Source organism: Melospiza melodia, chromosome 6, assembly GCF_035770615.1.
Source record: "Melospiza melodia melodia isolate bMelMel2 chromosome 6, bMelMel2.pri, whole genome shotgun sequence".
Taxonomy (NCBI): domain Eukaryota; kingdom Metazoa; phylum Chordata; class Aves; order Passeriformes; family Passerellidae; genus Melospiza; species Melospiza melodia.
Window position 1 is genome coordinate 21,926,737 of NC_086199.1, and position 26,475 is coordinate 21,953,211.

At 44.3% G+C, this 26,475-nt stretch overlaps 1 protein-coding gene across 3 annotated transcripts in view; it reads right to left on the bottom strand.

The window, feature by feature from the left end:
* The window catches only part of ADCK1 (aarF domain containing kinase 1), a 72,695-nt gene that overhangs the window by 19,612 nt on the left and 26,608 nt on the right, over window positions 1–26,475 (bottom strand). For all 3 annotated transcript variants that reach the window (XM_063160202.1, XM_063160201.1, XM_063160203.1), the window contains exons 4-5: window positions 23,645–23,848; window positions 3,082–3,240 (exon numbers count right to left, since the gene is read on the bottom strand). In XM_063160202.1, the coding sequence (XP_063016272.1) occupies window positions 3,082–3,240; window positions 23,645–23,848 (363 nt within the window). The remainder of the gene's footprint in view (window positions 1–3,081; window positions 3,241–23,644; window positions 23,849–26,475) is intronic.

The following is a 26,475-nucleotide window of genomic DNA, read 5'->3' on the forward strand; positions in this document are numbered from 1 at the left end:
TCTTCTTAAAGAGATTAGATATTCAGAGACACAGCACCTTTAAAATCCCAACCAAAAAGTTCCTTGAAACATTTGACTGGAGCAACATTTAAGGGGTGAGTGAATCAACATTACACAATTGGATGGCATAATCAAAGCTGCACAGCAGCCAAGTATGCTTTCTGTTCATACAAAGGGACAGTTTCTCCACCAGAGCTGCAAATTTACACAAGCCAACAATATGGACCACATCTTAAGGAAAATTGTTTTTACTGTTTTTAACTGAGTCATAAAACAAATAAAAAACCCCATAACAATAGAATGCACTTTGCTGTCTTTATTTTACCTGTTCTGCACATTCATCTGGAAACAGAAACAGGCTTTTAAGTGTGTGTTACTGCATAGTTTCCCCTTCTCAATCTCCACCACTGGGGTGGGAACTCCTGCACTGCAGAAGAAACATTTAAAGTACACACAGGAAGCTGCTAACATTGAAATGTATGACAAAAATAAATTTATGAACCATCACTGCTCCTGTTCAGTTGTGTGACAACATTTGTTCTCTACCCCGTCTCAACTTCTCTTATCTAAATGTCAGTTGCAAACTCAATGTTCCTTTAAAAATGTAATCACCAGGTTCCAGACACTATTGAATTGTATTTTTTACTGTTATGTCTAGAGGCATAAATCCTTTCAAATTTATGTCACCCAAATGAAATGTAACCAGTGATCTTCAAGAACATGAACATAAACTTCATAGGGTCTCCAAGATTATTCCATTGATGTTTGTTGTGAGAAAATTCATGCTTTTTTTTCACTTTCTTCAAATGCTCTTTTCAATCAATTTGCCAACTTGACCATCAGCAGGGACATCCTAACAAGTATTTTGCCCACCCCTTTTCTGACACCTGTCAACATATTGTCTTGAAATAATTATTGACATATAGAGAGCAGTGAGGTATCTCTCTCTGGGTTTATCAGATGCTGTACTGATTTTTAAAGAGTCAGCATTGATGCTATGAAACCTCAAGTGAATTTAGGAATTTTCCAGATACCTTTTCTTGTTCAGATTCTTTCCCATCAGTCTCTAGATGAGACCATCTCCATCAATATTTAAATCAACCTCTTTACCTAGCTGCAATGTCTGTCTGATTCCTAAAGGACCAGAACATTAGCATGTGTGATCTGGCTTTCTAACAGTCTACACAAAAACAGTCCCACACAAGGATACAATGATGTATGTAAGCCAAGACCCCACAAGAGAGACCTTTTAAAAACAAAACTCCATGTGTCACATTCTGAGCTACCTTTTCATACCTGTGTATATACAACATGTGAATGGTAAACCAGAATGTCTGTACAAGGACAGTACTAAACTACCAAAAGAAAATACATTGGTTTATTTCCAAGTTTCCCAGAAGGAATAGTTTAAAGCCAGAAAAGACAGGAATCATTCTAAAATAATTTGTTAAAATGTCTCTTACCAGTATAATCAGCAATCACAGCACCATGGTGTGAGGAGGTATATTCCTATGATATCCACTATTAGAAGGGCAAATGTCCCAAGGTAAACACAGGTTTTGGGTCATTCACACAGAATCCTCTTATTATCCTGATCCCATATTCTTTCATTACCTGCTCATCCTTAATTCTTGACTGCTTTTTGTCTGCCATCTTGTTTTGGGAGGGAGACAAGGATGTCATAATCCCCCTGAGAAGTGCTGTGCACGTGATGACTTACAGAAGCAAATCCATTGGGCAGACCACTGCAGCAAGTCCTGGAGAAGATCTGAATCAAATTCACATCTTCAGCTGGACCCAAAGCCAGTTCAAACAGTTCTGTGTTCTTGAACCAGCACTGAAACAGACTGATCCTATCTTATTGGGAGATCTCTTTGGAACTCAAGTTTCTTTAACTGTGAGTTCAAATTAAATACTCAGTTGCAAACTTATGTGCCCCAGCTGGAACCAGCTGTGCTTCTATGCAGACTAGCCAGGATTGCTCAAAGCAGGGTATTTTAATTGCCTAAAGAAGCTTTAGTTACACACTGCTCTGAGAGGTTGCTGGCAGAATTTTTGATTTCTGATCTTCTGTGATGGAGAACTGTGTTACTTCATCAGCAATACCCTCCAAACACTCATCAGAACTCCTCAGCTTAAGCTTCCCCTCTTTAGTACCGTGGACCTACCTGTCTGCTAATTACTGTGCACTTACTGTATATACAGACATATATGTGTGTATATATATATACACACATATGCTTTATTAGGAGAGCAAAAAGCTTTAGTGTTACCACTTACAGACCTAATCCTTCCCATTTTCTCCACCACAGCCCTGCCCATTTGGTGTTTTATACTGTATTGCTGGCATCTTTGTCTGTTGCAATGCAGTACAGGGCTGCAGTTTATTTCCATTTCCTCCTTTCTATAGCTAGACTTAGAAGTTTGGGAAAAGCTACAGCACTGCACTGGGAAATAAGAGTGGTCCCTACCATTCAAGAGAGGAACAGGAGCTAGGCATTGAAACTTTTTTCCTAGCTGAATCCCTCATTTGTATATTTGCCCCTGTTAGGTGACCCTCTCTGTATTTCAGTGTTTTTGTTTCTACCATTAATCAGTTCAGCATTACGGAGCTGATCAAGAAACAAAACTGAATCATAGCAACCTCATCTACTGTTGAATCCACACTAGAATTTAATTGAAAAACATGCTAATCATGAACAATGATTTTCCTTGACCACACAGGCCTGACTACAAGAGATCAGTTAATGGTCCCTGAGACCAGTTAATGAGCACACGGGCTGAAAAGAGACTTCAGGACTCACTCTCTACTTCTTAAGTCTTATATGGACTTACTAGAACGTCACTAATCTTTACCTGTCTTCTCCTCCTTCCCTCTTACCCTGTTGTTCAGTCTCTCCATCCATACAATCACCAGCACTGCAATCCTCACCAATTTTCTGCAAGACAGCACTGATCTCTGTGGAGGTTTCAAAGCCACAGGTTGGTGTTGTTATAGCTGCTTACACCATAGATGAATGTGGTCCCCATACACTTCAATGGCAATTATTCTGTAAGTTTGAAATTAACATGTAATTTTACCTCCATGAGCAAAATATCCTTGGAGCTCTGAGCTTGGACCTTGGGGTGCTGGATTTTCACTGCCACCGTTCTCCCATCCTGCAGCACTGCTTTGTGTACCTGGGCTAGCGATGCTGCTCCCAAGGGAGTGTCCTCAAAACTGACAAAGAGCTCTTTTATCTGCCGAGAGATGAGAAAGAGGCATCAGCTTGGAGCAACAGAAGCCATGCTCAGGAAAGCCCTGCCCACAGGCCAGAGAGTTCATGTGCCAAAGCTGGGCAGACGCGCAGCCTTTTCATAGTTCTTCTGTCCCCTCTCTTAGCCTTGTCATTGCTTGGCCTCTGAGTGAAGCCTGCCAGACACGCAAATGCCCTGGAGATACTCTGCTCATGGAAACCTGTGACAGAGTCCCAGCAGCACATTTCATCTTGGACTTGCAGTGGCCAGGCAGTGTGTGAGACTTCTCCAGAAGGTCCTAAAAATGGCTTGAAGTGATCATGGTCAGCATCCTGGGTGCAGAAGCCAACAGCTGCTCCTTTGCATGCATTTCTTTGGCAGATATTTAATACCACCCACCATCACCCCTGAAACCTGACAGTGTGTATTCCTGTGCATTACAGCAGCAGCAAGCTTACTTGGTGAAAGCCAGCACATGACTGGGGAGCAGTGGTTAAGGGCTGCATTCAGGGCAGGGGGACAAAAATTGCTGTTTCAACTGTGACATGTTGGCCTGAAAACATGTTTAATGTGATGGACTTTGCCACACGTTCTATAAAAGTAACCAGGTCTCTCAGCTCAGAAAAAGCACCAATCAGGGACAGCAAAGCACTTGACAAGCAGGAGAGGAAATTATTAGAAGCTCTGGCTGAGAAATCCAGGACTGGACTACAAGGAAAGTTGCAGATGAAGTAGATTTACCAGGAGCAGGTCCAGGAAGCAAAATCCAAGGTAGACAAGGGTGAGGGCAGAAGCCCACCTCCCCTGCATAACACAGCACCCTGCTAGAGACCCTCTTGGCAGCACAGGCTCTGCAAACACTACAACCATGGTAGTGCAATTTCAGCCTAGCTGATGAGCCAGGCCCCTCCACACAGTCAGTCAGCTCACAGCAAGGGCCAACACAGATATGTGGCTTCAGGCATGGTTCATGTAATGCTAATTGAGGATTGTTGTCCTGCTCTGTAGGGCAAGGCAAACATAAACTCTGAGGTTTCCAGAAGTCAGCAAAGGGACCCTGTCCTACCCTTCTAGCAGGCTCAACTGATTTCAAGTGAGCAGTTGAGAAGCCTGTAATTTATGCAGTAACAAAAAAGAAAGAATGTCAGTGCATTTTTATAACCTGCTTTTTAAAAGGTAATTAAAGATGGGAGCTGCAGCAACCTAGCAATTAAATATGAATAAAGACCTTCTAAGCAAAGTCTTCATGCAAAGCCTTAAACGAATACTCTTTTTGCTGAAAAGGAAGAAAAATACTACAAGGAGCAGCCTGTTCCCTCCTGCAGCTGCCAAGGAATGAGCCCCCTCCCACACCACCCCACCCCTTCTCTCCCAGCCCCTTCCACAGAAAACTATTGCTAGCCACAAAGTGGAGCATTTGCAGTAATTAGGTACCAACACAGAATCAGCGGCCTCCAGTAATTCACTAGAAAGGTTCATTTTATTTATTTAATTAATTCTCTTTGGTCCTGGCGGCAAAATCAATTAAGTAAAACAACTGCATTTAAAAACAACTAGTTATGTGTTTTTTAATTACAGCAGGTCCATAATTCAAACCTATTGACATTTGTGTCTCAAGAGAAAACGTGTTCAAGACACAGGGACTTTTACCTTTATGTGAAGTTTATGTATTCCCTGAAGAAAGGATCTATTAAGGGTAAAGATTTAAGGTGGCCAAGAGCCTGCTGGGCTGTAAGATCCCATAAGGAAGAAAAAAATGCATGCAGAGAACCTGCCACATTAGGTCGAGCTGGGATTTTCTTCAACTCTCTCACTACCCTACATCCTTGTATCAGAGGGATGTATCCTTTACAAATTGGTTACTACTCTAACTATCATAAAGCTGGGTAACATCCCCCAAAGGTTAAAATACAGAATTGGGAGTTCACTGGCTTGAATCCAGTAAGGTACATTTTTAGCAAGATCATATATAAATTGGATAAAATTCCATCTGCTCTGGATTTTAAAACCTCTTAATTGCCTACACTGTCAATCTAGCCATTTTCACGAGAACTGAATGCATACAGGGGAAAAAAAAACTGCACATGTTCCCTCTGGCAGGAAAAATATACCTCATTATCGCGTGACTAAGTTTTCTAAAGAAACATAGTTGAAGAAAGCTGTGTCTAGGAGTTATTTTGTATTGAAGAGTAATTTATAAACTTGCTACTTAGGACACGGAAGTCAGGTTAGCAGTCATGTCTGACAGAACCAGCTCAGCGGCCCTCCCACAATTCCAGGGCAATTTTGTGCACGTTCACAGGCTGCAGACAAAGACAGCTAGGCAAGGGACTGCAATAGGACCAGAGAATTGATGGATACCCCAGGAGCAGAAGGGCAGAGCGTGCACAGGGGGAGGGAGCAGATCACAGCCAAGCCATTACATGAGCAGGTGTGAGGCTGAGATAAAACAGAAGCACAATCATGGCTGGGCTCCAGGACCCCCCACTTAGCAAATGACCCTCGTTCATTATGGAATTGTCTTTTCTCAGCTCGCTGGAGGCAGCTAATGCCTCTGCTGCAGGCTGTGTCCCAGACACACAAAAGCGCGCAAGAGGCGCTGTGACATGGAAGTGGAGAAGAGGCGAGCCTGGTTCCCATGCTGCCTGCCAGGGAGTGGGGTCTTTCCAAAGGAAGGTGGCTGCACCCATTTCATGCAAGCAGAGTTCTTGGAACAGGCTGCAGGCTCGTACTGCTCACAAGCACCCTTAACAAAAATTGTCATTTCCAGAATGGATGATTAGCAAGCAAAGGTCTGGGACAGTCTTGGAGCACACCTGACCTCAGGAACTCTCAAGTTTTTTCCAGGCTACAGCTGGTCTCAAATGGCCTCATCAAACTCACTGTTACCATCTGTAATCCTGGCAGGAGATGAAACAGGCATAGTTTCCCAACAGGTTTAATAAACGTTTAAAAGGAACTTTAGGGCTGCTCTTTCAAAGGAGCAGGACAGCCAGCTGCAGGTTTACAGCCGTGCAGGTGAGCAGTGTCCCTGCACACAGTGGTTTCCTTTGCTCCTTCTGCAAGCCAGGTCCCCATCAACAAGCACAGGCTCCACCAGCAAATGAATGTGTGCTGTACTTCACTTGCTGGAAACACAGCCCTGATTGTTTAGTTCTGAAGAATGAAGCTCATTTAATTTTCAATACGCAATATATGCATGATTGTTGGTATTAGTATTCACATCTCAAAGAAGTGATATAAAAGCTCTAACAGGATCTATTTACTTTGATACTTATACTAGTGTGTATTTGTGCTGAGGTTGCACCTAGAGACCACATTAAGCCCAGAGTGCCATGGTATGAGATGCACAGCCATCATGGGCCCTGCACAAATTCATGCTTTCCAGGAATTCCCAGATGTCAGCTACAAGCTTCCTCATATGCTGAAGTTCTTTCCCAAAGCACAGCTGCTCTTCCCAAGGTCTGCAGCACATACTACCTGATGCCACAATGCTGGGCACCAGGATGCCTCAGTGTTTTTTGTAAATCCTGTCCTTAAACACTTAGGAAGATACTGGAAATCAATTGGATTTAAGCTCCCAAATCCTGAGTCCTTTCTGAAAGTATTACCTTACATGACCTGCCTAGCATGTTCTGAGAAGTCTTTGACAGAGCTGGGATTTAACCCAGATATCCCAAGTTCCAGTCTGATATCTTAATCTCTAAACCATAACAGTTAAATGTGCATGTCTTGCTAGCTAATTTCTTTTGAAATATATTGACTCTTAATCCCAACCTTTTTATATCCATGTTTTTCAGCAAATGATGGAGTATTACTGCCTGGTTTCAACTTGCCCACTTCACAGAGAGGTATGTTCTCTTCCCTCTGGAAAGGCTGCCAGCATGGTGCTCCGGAGCAGGAGCCTGAGTCATGGAGCCCTTCCCCAGCCCTGCATTATATAACATCGTTCTACATGAGATGCATTGGCTCTGCTCTGCCACTGTGATTAATGCTGGCCATGTGTCAGCAGTTTGTTCAAGACAAATTTAGGAAGCAGTGAGATGCAGGATCACTAACAGCAGAAGGCATCAGGACTTTTGGTATTCACTTTATCAACACTAGCACACTATTTGCTCTCAGATTCAATGCCCCTCCTGGTTTAAGGAATGTGAACCTCATCATAGGCTGGTCATCTTTCCAACAAGATACACATAATGGCTCATGTTGCCAAGGACTCACTGATCCCTGCGAGTCTGCAAGACCAGAGCTCTAAGTGTGAGAAAAACATTACTTTGTTGTAGAGAATATACTTCCCAGACAGCGAGGGGTTTTTTCCATCGTCCCAGCCCTCCTATCCCCTCTACGAAAACAAAATGTCACAGGGCTGCTCTGAGAATTATTAAGACAGCAAAAACTGAAAGATTAGATTTATCATAGTAGACAGTGGATTATGAAGAATAATTCATCAAACATCAGAACAAAAAGCCCACAATTTATAGGCGGCTTTGTTGAGTCAGTGAAATCTGATTGGACTTCTCCCCACCTAATGAATACCAAGCTTAATTGATGGTTCCTAAATTCATCTGTCAAGAACATGTATTTATTAATCCAGTATTTTTAATAATATTGTAGATGTAAACAGAACAGTGGTTTTGTTTTCAATGGACTTGCTGGTGTTCATATTACATTTACACATAGACGTGCACATATATAGAGAGGCATATGCTGCATCCAAATGAATGCAGGTAAAGGTATGAGTGTGTTCTCATGCACTGAAACAATTACCTATGGCTTATTACAGAAAATCCCTGCATCTTTCAGTGCACAGGATGGCAAAGTAAGGTGGTTCTTTTCAGGGGGAGAGATGCAATAAGGTGCCTGCCCAGAATTTGGAAGAGCTGAGGTCTAACAATGTTTCTCCTTGATATCCCCTGTGACACTGGGCCACACCATGCAACAGCACTCATGCTTCAATGAGCAGAATCAGGGCTGTCAACACAGCTAGAAATCTGTCCTTGTCTAATTTATAAGGTCCAATTTTTTAGCTTTGCTTTTAAAAACCTATCTGTATAATACATATACAATTATTACACACAGCCACAAACATGTCACTTCACATGCCAATGGTACACATTTGTTCCTGACCTGCCAATCACTGCTAACTTTGTTAATCACTGCTAACATTTCACAACAACAGCACAAAATCAGGGCTGTCCATCAACCATCAGTATTTCTTCCAGAAAAATGGGACTCAGGTAGGGTGCGAAGTTCATTTTTTCCTGTTATTTCCACATTGTACCACTTTGGACCTCTGCAGCCCACTACCTGCTAAAACCCTGAGAATCTTCTCTGGGATCCTACCGACAGCATTTCTCAGTTACAAAGGCACCAGTGTTACAGAAAATGAAATCAAGGAAGAGTCCTTGATTCCCCTCAGCCAGAGACCAATGTTCATTCACTCATTCACTGTCTGATACCTACGATCCTGGCTACTTCCTGATCTGCTCACCTATTATCCTTTTTCTGTAGTCTCTTTTGGCTAGACAAGCAGTGGAAAAGCCTACACAAAGCCACTCTTGTACTCCTCACATCCATCCATTGAGCTGTGCAGCAATAGTATCAGTCTACTTGACTTGTATAGTACCTTTCATTATTACAGAGCTATACCTTGAGGAAAAGCACCTTTTATTCCATCCCCAATGACTCCTGCATAATAGTCTGTGCTCAGACACACTCATGGTAGTTTCATTTATTTTCCTGAGTCAGATCCTTAAGACAAGGCAGGACTGTCTGAGACTATCACTCATCCCAGATCGAAACCTGGATCTCAGTGGTGACAGCTACAACAGGCAGTAAGAGCAATGAGCAGACAGAGCAGATGTATATCTTCTGAGACCCTGTGTGTGAGGTGGACCTCATCTCCCATCCCTCTGAAAGGTGAGCCACTTATCCATGGCTCCCACAAATAAACAACATTCAGCCTAATATAAGCAAGGATTGTGATGGCCAGACTGGAACATAACTGGCTCAGGAACATCGTCCTGACCAGCACAAGGAGATAAATGTTTTTCACCAATTAAGCTACTGGATGTCCTACTAGCTTCCAGACACACCGGATGCTAAAATTAACAGTTAGCTCAGCACCCAGAGATGCTTTCAACAGTTGGGAGTTCTACAGGTTTTCCAATAGCATTTCACCACAGCCTCTCCCATGTTTAGTTTCATTCAGCTGTTCTTTGCCCAGGTGCTGGTTTCACAAAGCACTCTGAAAGCAGAGAAACCGCACAATATACTTCTGATGTAAGGCAGATATCAAGCTAAACTATAAGAAAGCAGAGTCCAGACATCATCTGCAGGGCTAGCACAACATCTGTGGTAGCACAAACATATAGATGAAACCAGAGAAAGGAAACAGCAAAGCTGGGATGTCTCCAAATAAGTTTCTAATCCATCCACCTGTGTGGGTGAACATTATTCCTGGTCGAAGTATACATCCAGGTAGTTTTCCCTCATGTTTATAATCTCATACACAGAATTACATTCCAAGAAAATCTATTTCTCAAAAATGTCCATTACCATGGGAAAGGTTTTGCTGTTGGAAGCTACATCACAATTTTAAGCTGCAAATCCAGTTCACTTCCCTGTGGAGAAGATGGAAGGTGGAAGAACCTTGCATGACTGAATCAACTACTTCCTCAGAATCCCCAAGTGATAACAAAGGGATTTACAGTCCCTCTAACACTAGCATGAACATTGAGAAAATACTTATTTTCTGTCCCCAGATGCAGTTAATTAGCATAATGACCTGTGACCTGTTCAGCATCCCACTTCTTTCCATCTCAAATATAACAAAACATCTTGTGCAGCTAGTCATCTTCCTGATACCCTAAACCATTTCTGCAGCCCAGCCTGTCCATGACTGGCCTCCAACAGCAGCCAGTGCTTCCTTATCCTAATAGCCAAGCAAGAGTCCACTAACAACTATGCTTGTGTGGAAAGCAAAGATGTAAAACTGCAGTCTCTCTATGTGACAGTAAACACTGTCACTGTGCACTCTATTTTGCATGACATAAGTATCTTATAGCCTATGCAAAATGCACAGACCAAAGCAAAATAAAGCCAAGGTGTGTATATACATATATAATCCTGTTTGCTTTCTATTCCATCATGCTGGAAAAAAAGTAGGGACTTGTGAGCTACGTATTCACTCCAACAATGCAGGCTATGGGGCAGATGTTTCCCTGCTTTCCCTTGCACAAACAAATGCCCCATTTAATTTGCTTTTTTATCTTTCTCCCAGTTGAGCAATGCTCATTAAATCTACTCTTTTCTTTCTTTTTGGGGAAATGCTACTTGCTCTTCATCTCTTCTGTCTGTGAGGAAGGAGCCACACTGGTCAGTTGTTCAGACTGGAATCAGAGTCCTTCAAGAGCACACAATGATGCCACTCCCAGCCATCTTTTGTATTTTAATTGAAAGCATTCTTTCTCTTTCCTCCCCCTGCTAACAAAGGAGGGTCTCATTTGTTACACCAGTGCACAGTGGAAACACAGCAGAAGACAACTCCGCTGCATTCCATCTGCCCAAAGGGATTCTTATTCCATGGCTGAGGTAGAGCAGTAGTGGCTCCTTTATATAAAGATTTTCAAGGCTTTCTCTGCAGCTCTTCAGCTCCCAAGCAATAGAGCTGAAAGTGCTAACATAGCAGGAATACCCCAGTAGTTCCTAAGGAAGGGAAAAGTCTCCTCAGCCTTCTGCTCTTTTAATTGCTCTCCTAGTATATCTGAGCAGCTGTCTTATCCTTTTCCCAGCTTTCTGGAGATGTTATACAAAGCTCTGCTCACAACCTCTACCCCCACCCTGCATCTGGATAATAGCTCACATAAAATTCCCACTTCCTTTCTGCTGACTTGTAGTTCTGGCTCTGTACTCTACACCAGCCTGCTTCTAGCCAAACTACAATTTCAGCCTGTTTCTCAGTCATCTTCTTTCAGTCATATCTCTGTTCACATTCAACAAAGCCAAAGCACAGTTCCTAATCTTCTCAGTCAAGCCATCCCTTCTATCTCCTTTCTCATCACAACGGAGAGTGTCACTAACTTTCTGTCAAGCATGCCTGCAGCCTCAACCTTATCATCAACACTGACCTCATTTTGAGGTCTGAACTAGACATCAAGTGCTAATGCTCACAAATGACAAGTGAAAACAAGCCAACTGTCCCCCATCCCCTCAAAGTTCCAATTTCTCTTGAGCTACACATGTAGTAAGATTTGTGGAGGTCCCCAACACAGAGAACCCCTTGGCTGAATTCCTGAAGACATATTCCCAAATGACATACCGCCCCTAGAGCTGCCAGCAGCCTGGTGCAAAGACAGAACATTTCTAAAGAATCATCAAATCACTGCACAGCTCTGGTTGGAAGGGATCTCAAAAGACAACCTGGTTTAACTTTTCATGGGAAAGGAAGCCTTGAAAATCTCCAGTGATGAGCTCTCTCTTCCACCACACCCCTGGGGAAGTTGTTGCCATGACTGGAAGTTCTCAATGTAAAAAATTTCTTACCTGTAACAAGATAGAGCCTCACTCAAAATGCCACAGAGATGGGGCCAGTTGGCACAAAAGCAAGAAGGCTAGATTTAACAAAACACCCAGAAGCAAATTTTGTGCTAAGACCATTTTGACTCCAGATATAAACACATTCCTGCCACGCACTGGCTGAAACCTGTGTAGGAAAGGATCAAGGAGCCACAATAAACAAGCTCCATGTTAGTCACAGCCAGGCAGGGGGAGGCTCAGAGAGGACTGCAGAGATGGCCCAAGGGCCCTGCCAGCAGTAAGCCTGCACAACAGCAGCACTCCTGTGAGAAATAACCAGCTGCCAGAGCCTGAGGTTATATGGGACACACATCACCTGTGCCACCTTGAGAAACACACAGCACCTGTGCCTCATCTTAGTTCTCTGATTCAGCTTTGAGAGCCTGGGGGCTTCAAGAAGTATATAAGACAAAGCAGGGGGGCTGGGGGTTAATGTGTATGGGCAGTTTTATGACTATACAGAGTGTGATAAGGAGATGCTCGGAAGAGGTCTGGTACAAGGATTTGGTCAGGAAGTGAAGCTGTGCCAGGGCTTGAGCACAGAGTTAAAAAGGAAGCATGGAGCAGGGCATTTGTATACACAGCTTGTATGGGGAATGGTAGGCAAAATCCACCCACAGAGAGGCAAATGAAGAAAAGGGTCAGGATGGTGTTTGTGTGTGTGCAGAGGCAGGGTGTGCAGGAGGAGTGGAGGGTTCCTGCAGTGTGTGTGCAGGACAGGACTACATTTGTTTCAAAGTATCATAATTTGGGTTAGAACAGACCCTAAACATCTAGTTCCAACCTCCCTGCCATGGACAGGGGCACCTTCCACTAAACCAGGTTGCTCAAAGCCCCATCCAGCCTGGCTTTAAACACTTCTAGGAATGGGGCAGACATGATTTCTCTGTTCCAGTACCTCGCCACTGCCACAGAAAAGAATTTTTTCCTAATATCTAACCTAAACCTACTGTCTTTCAGTTGGAAGTCATTCCCCCTTGTCCTATAACTACCACACCCTTGTAAAAGTCCCTCTCCGGCTTTCTTGTAGGTCCCCTTTAGGTGCTGGAAGGTGCTATGATGTCTCCCCCAGTCTTCCTCCAGGCTGAACAACCTCAACTCTCTCATCCTGTGTTCACAGGACAGGTGTTCCAGCCCTCTGATGATCTTCATCACCTAGGACAAAGAGCAGGAATGACAGAAGCAGCATTGGACAATCCCGCAGCCTGTCACCAGGGTGGACAGGGGCACAGTACAATGATGACATGCAGAAGGCAAAGCCCAGTCCCAGACAGATTCTGCCCAGTTATATCCTTTCCCTGGCTTTGGTTATAATTACATTGATACAAGCAAGCCTGAAGTCTTATTGAAGCACAACACTGCCCCAGATTAATAGAACAGGGAAGTAGGAGTAGGGATCTGAGGTGGACCTAGCAGATGTGGGCAGGCAGTCACGCTTGAACTGAACTGGTATGAAGAAACGGATATAATAAGGTCACTATTTTAAAAGAATTATACTTAAAAGGTAGTAAAGCTCTGCTGAAGATGTAAAGCTCATAAGCCAGTTACTGGTGTTAACTGTGCCTTGATGGGTATTGAAACACCAGCACACATGGCAGACAAGTCAATGTGAAAGACACAGCTATTCAGCAGTCCACACCAGAGACTGAGGTGCAGGGACTACACAGGAGCTGAGGTAGAATAACTTACAAAGAGGTCTGGATGAGGGCCTGGAGTTTGTATCCTTTGCAGCCAACTCTCAAGGAAAAAACACACAGAGATCAATAGAAGTCCCTCAAGAGAGACAACTGCATGACAAATTAAATCCACAACTGACTTAACCAATAGTGTCACTGGCATCATGCATTAGATCATCCCTAATGACCAGCCATACAAACCATGGAGCCCTAAACTCCCTGCACTGATACAAAGAGAAAAGTCCTATGCTAAACCAGCCACATCCTGTCCTGTTTCCTTCTTGTCAATCTCTCTCCGAATATAAACTTTTCCTTTCTTCTCCTGACCATATCTTCCCTACTTTTCACATGTCTGCTCTGATCTGTCTGCCTCTTCTACAGCTCACTTATCTGTATTTCTCCTCTTCCTCCCATGCTTTTTCCTTGCCCCCAGATCTTAGCGCAGGGCTGCCAAATCCCTGCTTCAAGGGTGTAACCAGCTGATTTTCCTTCCCTAAAGCAGTGTCTGCTCTCATGTAAATTACCCTCCAAACCCAGCCTGTGAAACGGGCATATTCACTAAACTCTATGAATAGGAAAGTAGGCACAGCTGGCCTATTCATAATCAACATAAAAAGTAGATTAGCACTTTACAGATTAAACATTATTGTTTCAACAGTTAACATAAATCAACTACACTTACAGGCCTAGCATTGCTGCTGCCACTGCAGGGTGACAAGTACTGCAAAGAGAAGGGCTGACAGTCCATGGTGCAGTAGCAAACAGCCTGAAGGTAAATTCTTCTCTGGCATCCCCAGTATGTACTGCTAGAGGTTGTTACCAGGACAAAAGTGGGCTATGGAAACAAAGTTAGGGGGGTCATTTTGATTAATTCACGTGCATTTCCAAGCAATCTAGCAACCCACTATTCTAAAGCCAGAATCCAACTGCCTTTTTTCCTTCCCTCAGGCTGATGCTCAAAATGGAGCAAAAAAGTCATCTTCGGGAATAGGAATGGGACATGAAGCCTCTAAATACTAACTGGTATGTAGCTCTGTTTCCTATAGTTCAAAATATTTGGGCTTCTGTGGATGAAGATAAACAGTTTGGTGGATTCCATCTATTGTAACCATCTCAAAAAGCAACTCATTAGAACTAAGGATTCACCTCACCAAAGAGGGGCCAAGTACTGAGATCCACTTTAGACATGTCCTGTGGAGAGCAAGGCCAGGAGAGAGTGTCCCAGAAGGGTCAGGCTGCATTTTCTCCCTCATGAGGTAAAAGGTACTAAGTCACTGGAGACACTCAGTCCAACACATAGTGATCAGTGTGCTATGGCTGTGTAGTCATTAGAGAGATAAGGCCTACAGAACCAGTCTGCTCCATTCCTTTCCATTCCTTCCTGCTCACTCACTGAGAACCACCCACTGTCTCAAATGTTTATCTCGGAGCAGCCTTTCTGTAATACCTGAGCTGGTTTTAATGACTGCAAGGGACTGGCAAAGGCCTTGGCCAGGATATCCCATTAAGAACCAGCTTCACACTTCTTTCAAACAAAAAGGAAAAAAATAGAAGAGGAACAGATTAGGTTATAGTCCAAAGGACAAAAGATGGACCAGGAGGGAGGCATTGGCTTATAGGTTTTCCTGGCAGCCAGGGCAAAGACATTTGCAGTTTACAAAGGGCAAGGCAGGAAAAGTTACATGGAGAGACTTCTTTACTATAACCCCTCTTTAACAAGCCCTGGTAATTTTAATTGCTCTAGCCTCCTTCTAGGCCTTCTTGATAAATGGGAATAGCAGTTAATAGACCTGAACCAATCAGCTACATCCAATAAGGTGCTTGAGAAAATTAGCTTTGTTCTCCATGCACAACTGATACCACCTCAGTTTCATTCATTACCCAAAATGAGCTAACGAATGTAAATTTTCTACTAATAATCTGAAATTTGGAAGGATTGGTGCTGAAGAGCCTTTTCCAAGAACTTGTCAATTAGAGATGCAGTGATTATGTGAGCTTTGTAAGGAAGAAACTTGTAGGTTTGCTTCAGCTGAGCTCTCCTGGCAAAAGCAGTAGGCCACATGAATTTACTTCTTCAGTTGTCACAGACAGCTTCAGAGGTTTGGCTCTGAACTACACATCCTGTAAAACTAAATACTGTAAAGCTTACAGAAAATAAGTGCAAAATGTGCCTAATGTTCACATACATAACATGACAAAACTTCCTCAGGCTGGTCTGCCTATAAGGAACAAACACACTTTGCTGACTAATGGTGTAAAGGATGTTCAGACACCTTAGATCCCAATTTTTGCCTCAGTTCTCAAAACATAAAAGCATGTTGAGTGTGTGGCTTCTCATAAGGAGAATTTCCAATGCTCCTAGCAGTTTTTCACAGGAAAGAAAACTTGCAAGCAGAGTTGAAGTGTTTTTATAGCTCAGCATCCTTCCATAGAAATCAAGAGCTTCCTGTCATACAGATCCCAGAAGTGCCATAAAACAAAACTTATTAGATCACTGTACATCTTATAAATTCATAAAAATTCTATGTGACTACTCTGTGTTTTAGAAAAATACAGATATGTCAAGGTCAGGCCCTGGAGCTCCTTATTTCATCTTATGTCATTTGTTTCACCTACAAATAACCTATTGCCAAAAGTTTCCTGACTCACTGCATCATGTTCTCATGTTTCTGATGGGTCAAGAGCCAAGCAACTGTGCAGATGCAAAATTGTGAAAGAAATTAGGAGATAATAACTAGGCAGCATCAAGTAGGATATTAAAAGATCAGTGGGCAGGCAGATGATGGGATTTTTCACTCCCTCAGAGAAAAATCAGGCACAGTAAACCCAGCCTGTGTCAAGATTAGAGCATCAAGAGTATTTCAGAGAGTATCAGCAGTGGGCTTTGAAACAGAAGCCAGTCCCTCAACATAGCACCACAATGTTTCTGCCCCTACACAGATCCTGCTGTGCCAGAAATGCCTGGAGACTGCTGAGCAAAGGAAATACACATTTGAAAAAAGAAAGTCTCCATATGCAAGAATAAGGACTATTAATTTCAGTTACAGACTGCAATTTCCAGCAATTGTCTGAAATTGGAAGGGTTACCCACATGCTGAAAAGTGTTTTCTGTCAATGGCTTGAGCATTGTTGTGCAGCAGATGCACCACCTCTGCAGGACATGGACACTGAATACAGCCTGAGACAGCTGCTGTGGGTACTGTCAGCCAAGATGTATTTGCTTCAGAGCAACACTTCAGGTATAATCAGAACTCTGAGAAAACTGTCCTGAACACAGCTTACCGCCTGCACAGACACTGAGGCAAGAAATTCCATGCAGGTACATCATACACTAACCCACAGGCACCTAAAGAATTTGTAAATTGAAGGCAAAAAATGTCACTAAGCATCCAGTTCAGAACTATTTTTACCAGGGCATTCCCCATTGCACTTCCTGTCTGAAGTTTTTCTCTTCCTTACAGAAAGCCCTCCAAACTCCTTCAGAAAATCTACTGTCCAACTTCTTATATTGTAAATCTTACTAATTTGAAAGAAGTCAAAAAAGGTTATCCTCTACTCTATACTCAAAACCTTCCCTCTCTCAGACTAAGGGGCCTAGAGTACCCAGGAAGAGGCTGCCATGAGCAGGACCCAGCCAAATTCTCCCAGGAGCTCTGAGTGGAGAGAAAATCCACGTAGAGCAGTGCCCTCTTCAAAAGCTCCCCTGGCAGTAAGGACAGCAGGCTGTCCTTGGCACAACAGTAAGGGTCAGTAACACTGGAGCTTGCATACAGAATGAGCAGGGACACAAGAAACAAAGCAAGGTTCACTACCTGAGCCACATAAAGCTCTCTGTTTGCTTTCCCCATCTGCCCTTGGAGCAGCAGTTCTGGACAGATGCTGCCCACCCAAGGGCTCGGTGTAGAGGCAGCCACACTGGGATCTGCCAGGGACTGGGGCCTCTTACCAGAGACAAGGCAGGGCAAGCACAGCACAGGCTGCAGCAGCAGCAGGGACCTGCACAGGCAGCCACTTGTGCCTTTCAGTTGAGTAATGCAGGTCCATTTGTTCTGGGTGACATTAATGCTATTCGCCATCCATCTCAGACTCTTTAAATTACCTTTTTATGGCTAAAATCCTTTTCATAATAGATAAAAATCTCTTTTTTATATCCCAAGTTATTGAAAGAAATGTGAAGGTTTTTTATTTGTCATTACAGTTTTAATAAAAATGTGGTTTTTATTGACGTCTGCTTGGAAGCCCTGCTGAGTGTAGTGCAAGAGACTCAGAGTGGTGGGAGAAGGGCCATATCTTCCCATCCCACTTTGCAGCCCCTAACACTGTCAGAGTAATGGCCACCACAGCTCAGCTTCCACACTGGTGGGGTAATGGAGGGTAATGCAGAATGAGTGACTGACAACACCCATAGCAGGCAAAGAGGCTCAGGTGACCTAGATGTGGCTGCCCAGAGTCTGTTAGTGATGTAACACACAGTGATGCACTTCACAGACCATCACTGCAGACCATTCACAGCACAGCACTGCTGGCTGGAGATGGTGGATTAGGACAGAACCAGGCTCACAAGCCACAGGAGACCTGGGTGTTTGGCAAAGCCATTCTGCATCAGTCCACAGCCCCAAGCAACCATAAGAGGGACTGTGCACTGTGGTATACATCAGTGCTTGTGGGCAGAGCACTCAACCACAAGGCTCTGCAACACTGCAGGAAGCAGGCACCTGTCCTGGCATCCCAGAAGGGTTAGACAACACTACCCACCCAGGAAAAGAAATTCTGGAGCCATAACAGAACCTGCAGCAACCTTCATTACGACATGAAGACTTTGTGATATAGCCCAGTAAATGAAACTTCTCTAGAGCACCATATGGTTCCAGCTACAGAAAGTGGCTCATTTTACCTTGGGAATAACTTGGATGCTGTAGGACATGCAGCATAATACCCAACAGCCTATTGAAGGCCTTGCTCTTCTCCCACAGGGCTGAGCATTACTTGAATCATTCTGCAAATCAGAAATAAGCATATGTCTTGCCAGAGCTTAAAATGGTCATTGACAATTCCAAAAGAATCAGGGAATAAAGTCCATCCTTCTCCTAGTCACTGGCACAGCAAAGGCTGCCATACTATACCAAGAACTCATATAGAATAGGAGTAAAAATAGTTTTTTCTATTTGTGCTATTTCTCTAATTCTCATAGCAGTATGAGGACTGGGAAATCTCTTGCACTGAGGATTAGCACCTTGCTATGGTCTCATTTTCTGTCTTTCCTGTGGCAGTATACATGGGCATACAAGTTCTGTCCCTCCCTGTCAAATGTCCATGCAGCATCACTGCAAATCACTGCAGTGACCATATTTCCAGGTGTATTTGAGTACATTTCAAAAACAGATTAATCATATTTCATGTACCCAACCCAAAAAACACTTTGGGAACTTTGGGAGTGCCCTAGTTCCAATCAGGACCAGGTTCACTTTTTGCAATAGCCAGGAGGGGTGTGGCCAGGACCCTAAAGTTACTGGATACCACCTCATGCCGTTGCCAGTGGCAGGAGAAAGGGACTCTCTCTTCCAAGGAGAAGGGGCTCCTTCCAATCGAGTTAAAGTGGTGGACAGAACAGTCAGGTATTGTTTATTGTCAGGAGCTATTTACATAAATCACTTCTTTGTCTTATACTTTTCATTATTAATATTGTTGCTGTTATCATTTGTCTTCTTATCTCATTGCTGTTTCCAGTAAATTGTTCTTATCTTAACCCATGATCTTTTGATAACATCTGAGACTGCTCAGCTTCAACCGTTTCTACTCCTCTGCAACAGTTTCAGGACCTGTTAGACGTGAAGGTAAGTCAGGAGACAAGGAGAGACACTCATTCCCTTGGCTAGCCACATGCCTTACACCAGCCCATCACCCCCAAGCAATGGCAGCCTGGACACAGCACCTGGGAAGCTGCACTACACAAGCACCCCCTCAACATGGGAAAGACCTTGCTTGGGACACACCACCCTCAGATGGGGGGTGCAAAGTTTATCCTTGCCCTAATCCCCAACCAAAAAACCTTACACAAGAGACAGGAGCAATGACTAGAGAACCTGCCCAACAGGAACCTGCCAGAAAAGAGCAGGAACTGGGATATTTCTGAAAGGAAAGAGTGACAGATGGGGAGGAAGGGAGTTCTCCCACCAAGGAAAATTACCTTCAACGTGAGTAAAGGCTTGGGTAGAGTACAGAGTACACAAACATACCAAGAGGGAGAATAAGATGCCTTAGGGAAAAGGTCAATAATTTGATGTAAAAATGCCAATGTGTAAGGACGGACTGGAAGCTGATGAGCAATGGGCTGTGAAAAGTGACATCTTGTTGTACATAGGAGAAGTAATACAGTGGTGCTGAGTGGGTAGACCTAGGCTGTGGCCTACTGGGATGTGCAATACGAGGAGTTATTTTGGGACTAGAAAGAGGTAAAAGTGTGTGTTGGTGTAGAGAAGAGTACACAGTGAAGCATGGAGATGTCCCAGTATCTAACCTGTGACAGCACTGTGCAGCAGCAGAGAAGTGAGAACTATATTAGGGAATGCACTGGCTAGTAGTGGAGCCAGGCAACAAAGGCACAAAGGATATTTGCAAGACCGGGGTTGTAAAAGCTGACAAGTCCTTCTGCAACCACTCCATCCTATGAAAAGGGATGCTGTGATATGCCCTTAATCAGAACAAAGTGGCATCATCTCCCCAATATCCCTGTATCCCACAGCCACAGTGACAGTAGTTTCCAAAAAAACTACTAGAGGGAGGAAGTATCCCTAATCCCAGTGCTGTCAAAATTTCTTCTACTTTTTCTAGTTTCTAAGCACAAAGATTTTGTGCTTTTAAGGTATACCCACTCTGAAAGTCTTATTTCCCAGAGCTCCTCATCAGTCCTTCTTCCTAAATGCGTGGTGTCCACATCTTACCAGAAGTTGCCTGACTCTGCTCTGCATGCACTTGGTTGAGTTAGAGCACTTAGCTGAACCAGCTGTCTGTCCCTCAGTCATTAATAGTTCTGCAGAGAAAGAACATATTCAGCTTGCTTTCATTTTCCACGCTTGACACCTTTTCACTTTCAGAATCTTGTTCAAGCAAGGAAGATAAAAATAGAGGTAGGAGAGACTCTTTCATTCATATCTTAACACCCATTCTTATCAACACAACTTTTCCCAACTGCTCCAAGAAATTCACCCCAACAAGCCCAACCTGCACTATCTCCACTGTCTCCCTAAAAGATTCTTGCTCTGTGATCTCACTGGTGACTGTTTCCAGGAGTTATTGTAAAAATTTCTCTGCACAGCCTCTCCCACTGCTACCACCCTGTGAATCCCACCCCACCCACCTCAACTTCTTGCACATTAACACTCCAGAGAATTATCACCTCCCACCATCACTCATCCAAACCACTGTGGCTGAGATTAAAAAACCAGCGTTTGCTCACTGATTATTTTTAACCCAGTGATCCCTGATAGGTACACTGGCCCTGGACATAAAATAGGGTGGGACAGGACAACCCAATAGTCAGCATATATGATGCTTCTGCTTCTGTGTCAAACCAACACATGCCATTCACCTTTACATCAGAGCAGCTCCCGGTCCCCAGCCACAACGCTGGCCTAAAATGGGAGACCTCCCATCATCAGGGTATCAAGTAGGTTTGTGTGGAGACAACAAACTCATGGTGAACTGCCATAAATCCACCTCATAAATGCTCTGTCTTTGCTCAAATATCTGTCCCATTGGCATGGTCTCCATTTAAGCCAGTTTTCCCACAAAACATTTGTCAAACACCCAAGCCCGTGATAAGATTCACAGGAGTAGGTCACATCAGAAGGCAGACTATTTCTAATTGACTGAAAATTAAATGCTTCTGCACATGAAATTGGCTTTTTTTTGACCTTCCTGCCCTTTTGCAAGCTCTTGCCTAATTTGTTAGCTTGTCACATCCCTCCCTAGGTGTATCTCTGTATTTCCAGTTGCTCTTTGTCCCATTTGTTTTGCACTGATCCAAGCTGTATGTAACTACTTCTTGGCTACACCTAAGATTCATCTGAAGAGCCCTGCTCTTGGGCCTGATGGGAGAACTAGAAGTCTTACACTGAATTTGAGAGCAGCAGGACTAGGCTCAGGCACTCTGAGAAGGTTCCCTCATTGCCATTTTTACTTCCATTTGAATTCATCTTCAAGTTCTCAGGTGTAATGCTGGCCCCAGAAGGGAAAGTTTCAGATCCCTCTCTGCACTCTTCTCTGCCCTGATACTCCACCTTGCTGCTCTGCTACCTGTATTTCAGATAAGTATATAACATTTAAAATATACTGAGGATTTAGCTGCATTGAAATTAAATTTGTTCCTGAAGCAACACTATTAAACCCTCTAGGCTCCAGCAATGACAGCTTTGGTGCATTAGGTTCCTAAATCCTTTCTTTTAAATACCTTGATTTGGTACCTTGTAACTATTGATACAGGCATTTACATCAGCTTTTAATACTGCCCAGTTTTACAAGGTCCTTTATTTTTATACATGTTATTCTCTTCATTTATCTCTTTTATCATTGCTCTCTTTCCCTTGTTACCATTTCTCCTCCATCACTTTCTTACCATTTCTACCTTTTTTACCCTCCCTCTCCTGTAACTTCAAAATTAAATATTGCCCAGCACTGCCCATGTGAAAGAAGTGAATGCTATGAGGTAAGACTGTATTTGAACTGCTTCACTGGGAATCAATGAGGCACAGAGCATTCCTCTAGCTCCCAAGAAGCACAAAGAAATCAGGGATTATCAGTGGCAGCTGAACACACACTTGAGAGAAAAGGTCCCACCTCCAAGAGACACCACACAAACTGAGCCAGAGGTGCCTAGTGTGGTAATTTAATGTGGGTTAACTTTGGAGTGGCTTTCCACAGCTCCTGTGGAAGGGAGATTGCCACATGGAAGCCCATAGAGGCAGACGCCTGCAGGGAGCAGCCAGCTTGCTCTGCTCCATCTATCCACTGAGCTATGAAACACAGCTGGTACCAGCCTTGCTGCAAGGATGGAATGCTGATAGAGGCAGCATGTTTCAGACTGGGGGCTGACATTAACCCTGCTATTGAACTGTAGGGAAATATTAATGGTCATTCCTGGCTAGACAATATGTAGAACCCTAAACTACACAGAGGCAGACTCACCCTGTTCACATCTGCCCATAATATACCCTCTAGGTGCAAATACTTCACTTACCTCATGTTTCCCCCACACCTCCTTACCACACAGTCAGACAGGCCAGAACAACCAAAACAGTCCTAAAAGCATCTATATATGAGAAACAACAGATGTACACACCACTTTCCTTCTTCAGACTTCTGTCTTCCTCCCCACCCAACACACACTTTCCCTAGCATCACCTTTGCACACTGCTGCCTCCTGCCTGCCTCCTTACCATGTCTGTTGTGATTCTTGAAATGCCTCTCCTCACCCTGGGCTACAGGTGAGGGGACATCTTGTAAAGAGCAAGATGCAAAGTACATCTGTAATTTACCATGGTTACTTCCCTTATATCCGATGAACACAGTCACTTACCTACTGATCTCAGTGCTGTGGGCTGCTGAGGGTTAATGATGGCACTGACTCCTGAGCTACTGCATTACCTGACTGCAGCACCAAAAGTGATTTATGCCATTATTTTCTTTGGGGGTTAATTAGGGCCTCGAGAAAGTAAAGGGCTGTCAGTGCTAGCTGGAATTGGTCTAGTGCAGCCAGGGGAGAGCAGTCATCCCTCACAGAGCTCTGCCAATACATCTTTGTCCTGAACATCAATACCTCCAGCTCCCACTCCTCGGTGTGGCAGACAGTGCTCCATCCTGACCTCCAGCAGCCCTGTTCATCTTGGCATACAGAGTACACTGCTCTGTTGAGTCCTGCCATTTCCATCTGGCACCTTGCACACCCTTACGCCTCTGTTATCTTCTCCTCCTCACCAAAGCCTGCCAATAATGCCCATTGATGGACAGGGAAAACTCACATGGCCTTCACCCAGAAGCAAGGAAGAGGTATCTCCCCTCAGTATCTCTTATAGCTGAGAATCAGCAGTTTTCCTTCCTCTAGCTGTCCAGGGCTTGCTGAGGCCTGAGAAGCCACCACAAGCTATGGCTGCTCCTACCTCTTTGCCCAGATCCTCACGGATAACTTGCTCAATCTCCTGCCTGGTGCTCTGCGGGGCCTGGCTGTGCAGCACCTTGAGGGTGCGGGTGTACTCCTCGGGCAGGAGGTAGTCCAGCGCTCCCAGGTGCTGTCCCACCTTGATGAAGGTGCCTCGGTTGGAGCAGCACAGCTCCCGGAGGCGCTCGGCAGAGCGCAGGTGCACCTGTGAAGAGACCAGAACATCAGTCAAGCCCTTCTGCTGTTACATGCACATGTCCACATACACATCTTATTTTGTCCAGTATTTAAGCAGACCAAGAATTTCCTTTCTTGATTCTGGGCATCATCATCTAACATGTCAGTTCATTAGTAGGACTCTGGCTGGATTTAAAGGTCTGAACCAGACCAGGACAAGATGCTCCACAATATAAAGGGCTTCAACACTTGTTTGTATAGGCATCATGATCAGTAACAGCACATTAATTTTTGGCCCATCCTTGCACAAAATAAAATGTCTGGCCATAGGGCAGCATTGGTTTGTCACTGTGATTCTGCACTATGATGCAGAATCACAGTGCACTATGCACTATGCACTGTGATTCTGCATAGTTTGGAAACTCCTTGTCAAAAGACAAAAATCACGACCTCAACCATTATGTTAGACTCTTAGCATGAATGCAGTGAATTAAAATGAGAAGAAAACCACAGATACACAGAGACTTCCAGGAACTCAGAAGAAGAGTCCGTTAAAAATCAAAATTAAAGATCTCTCCTTGGCAGGGAGGAGGACAGTATGCAGGCAGTCCTCCATCTTCCTCGCCTCCCTTTTACACATACAAGGGAGGAATTACATCCCTCCAGTCCAGTCAGGTCTTGGGTCTTACTGCCTACATTGCCAACAAAGTCTGCAATGACAGCTGTTTGAGCAACTAAGTGTTAGAAGACTTACCAGCTGTGCTCACAGTGGCCAAATGCAACTACCAAATGACAAAACCCATTGCCAACCTCTTGCCTGGTCTGTATTTCAGCTCTTTCAGTTCATTTCGCTCCTCAAGAATATACCAGCCACCACATTCTTCAGTGACAATGATTTATTCCCCCTTTATTACTGTCACTAGAAAAGCCTCCTGCCAAGGACACAGCTATATTGAATAATATTTAATGAACTTCATATAAGTTTACCCTGATACATTAATAAAACCTACGCAGATCAATAACAAAAAATAACTGTGCACCCATCTCCTGTTAACGCCTGACACCAATCTGCATGAAGTCTCCTCATTCCTCTGGCTTCTGTGTCAGACATCATTGAAAGTCAAATCCTGTGTCTACAGCCCTCATCTGCACAAGATCCTGTGGTGATGGACTCCAGCAAATGCCTTGAAATACATGACAAAAAGGAACAATTCCACAAACATTAATGAACACCACATACACCCACACCATTCAGTAGCCGTCTGCTCTCTGTGCAAAGCAGGGCCGTGTCACATCATGGGACAGGCTGAGTGTCTCGCATTTGGGAATGTGTCAGGGGCAGACTGAGTGCTGAGCTGCAAGTGCATGAAAACACAGGCCTAGGGCAGTGTGAGGAGAAAGCCTAATGTGCAAGTCTTGCCCTCAGTGTGAGACTTGACAGTTTGATGCCCACGTGCTCACATACACGTATATGCGCATTTTCCTAAGTGGGCACATACGGGCAAGTGTAACTCGTGTGTGCGTGAGCTTCCCCCAGCACACTGCCAGCTCAAAAACACTCCCACATGTATAGGCTGCCAATAACACCCATGAGTACGCCTCAAGTCTCCCACACCATTCTCCTGCATTTTACACAACAACTCTGAAGCTCCTGCTGTAAAAAGCCTCTGCTCTGGCTCTTTCCCTGTTTTCCTTCCCTGTGTGCAGCAAGGACAAAAGCAGGCCAAAAGGGAAGGAAGCCGTAACAGAAGATGAGAGAGCAAGAAAACCAGCGTGGGAGTAATGGGACAGAAGAGAAAGGGAGAGAGGGAGCCTGTGCAGCTGGGTTGTCACAGCACTGTGAGTACAGCCCATCACAGAGAAACAGCTTTTTTGCAGCTCCAATAGTCATCGTCTACCCACTGCCTCCAGCTGTGAAGAGAACCCCTGCCAGCAGTGAGGGAGAGTGGTGGCCAACCACACACCTCAAGGTGTTGGACAGCCATAGCCAAAGGCACTGGCAGGAAGCAGGGGTAAGGCTCTTTACAGAGATCTTCCAAGAAAGCCAGCACTGAGCTCCCAGCACTGAATTCAGGCCAGCACAGGGTCCTGTGATCTCCCACGCACAGCAGGAGCCCATCAAATGACTCCAGGCTGCAGCGTGACTCAGGGCAGAGCAGCAGCACCCAGGGCTTTAGTGCAGTGCTGGGTGTCAGGACAAGCAGCCAGCTCAGGGTAGCTGAAGTGCTGGCTCCAGTGCATTACCCACACCACATGGACTCTCAAGGAAGATGGAAAAAACAGGCTGGAAAACACAATCTAGCTAAAAATGCAACTGCTTGTAGACACACTTGCATACAGGGTGCATCTTCACATGGGGGTCACTGCTGGGAAGGAGGTGGCAATAGCACCTCTTTCCTCTAGCACAAGGTGAGAGGAAATTTTTGCCCTCACAAATTTATCCCCCCTGTTGAGAAGCTGGTTGGCCTCATGAATGCAGCAGTCCTGGACAAGACAGTCCTTACAGAGGACTCCAGGAACAAAACAGAACAAAGCATCCTCCTGCAAAGCGTCATCCACAATGCTCTCACAACTGGCTTGGCTTAAACTCCTAAGAGATAGATGCCTTGGCTGGCTGGCTGGACCAGGGAATTCCAGTTCCTGCACTTCTAGAGA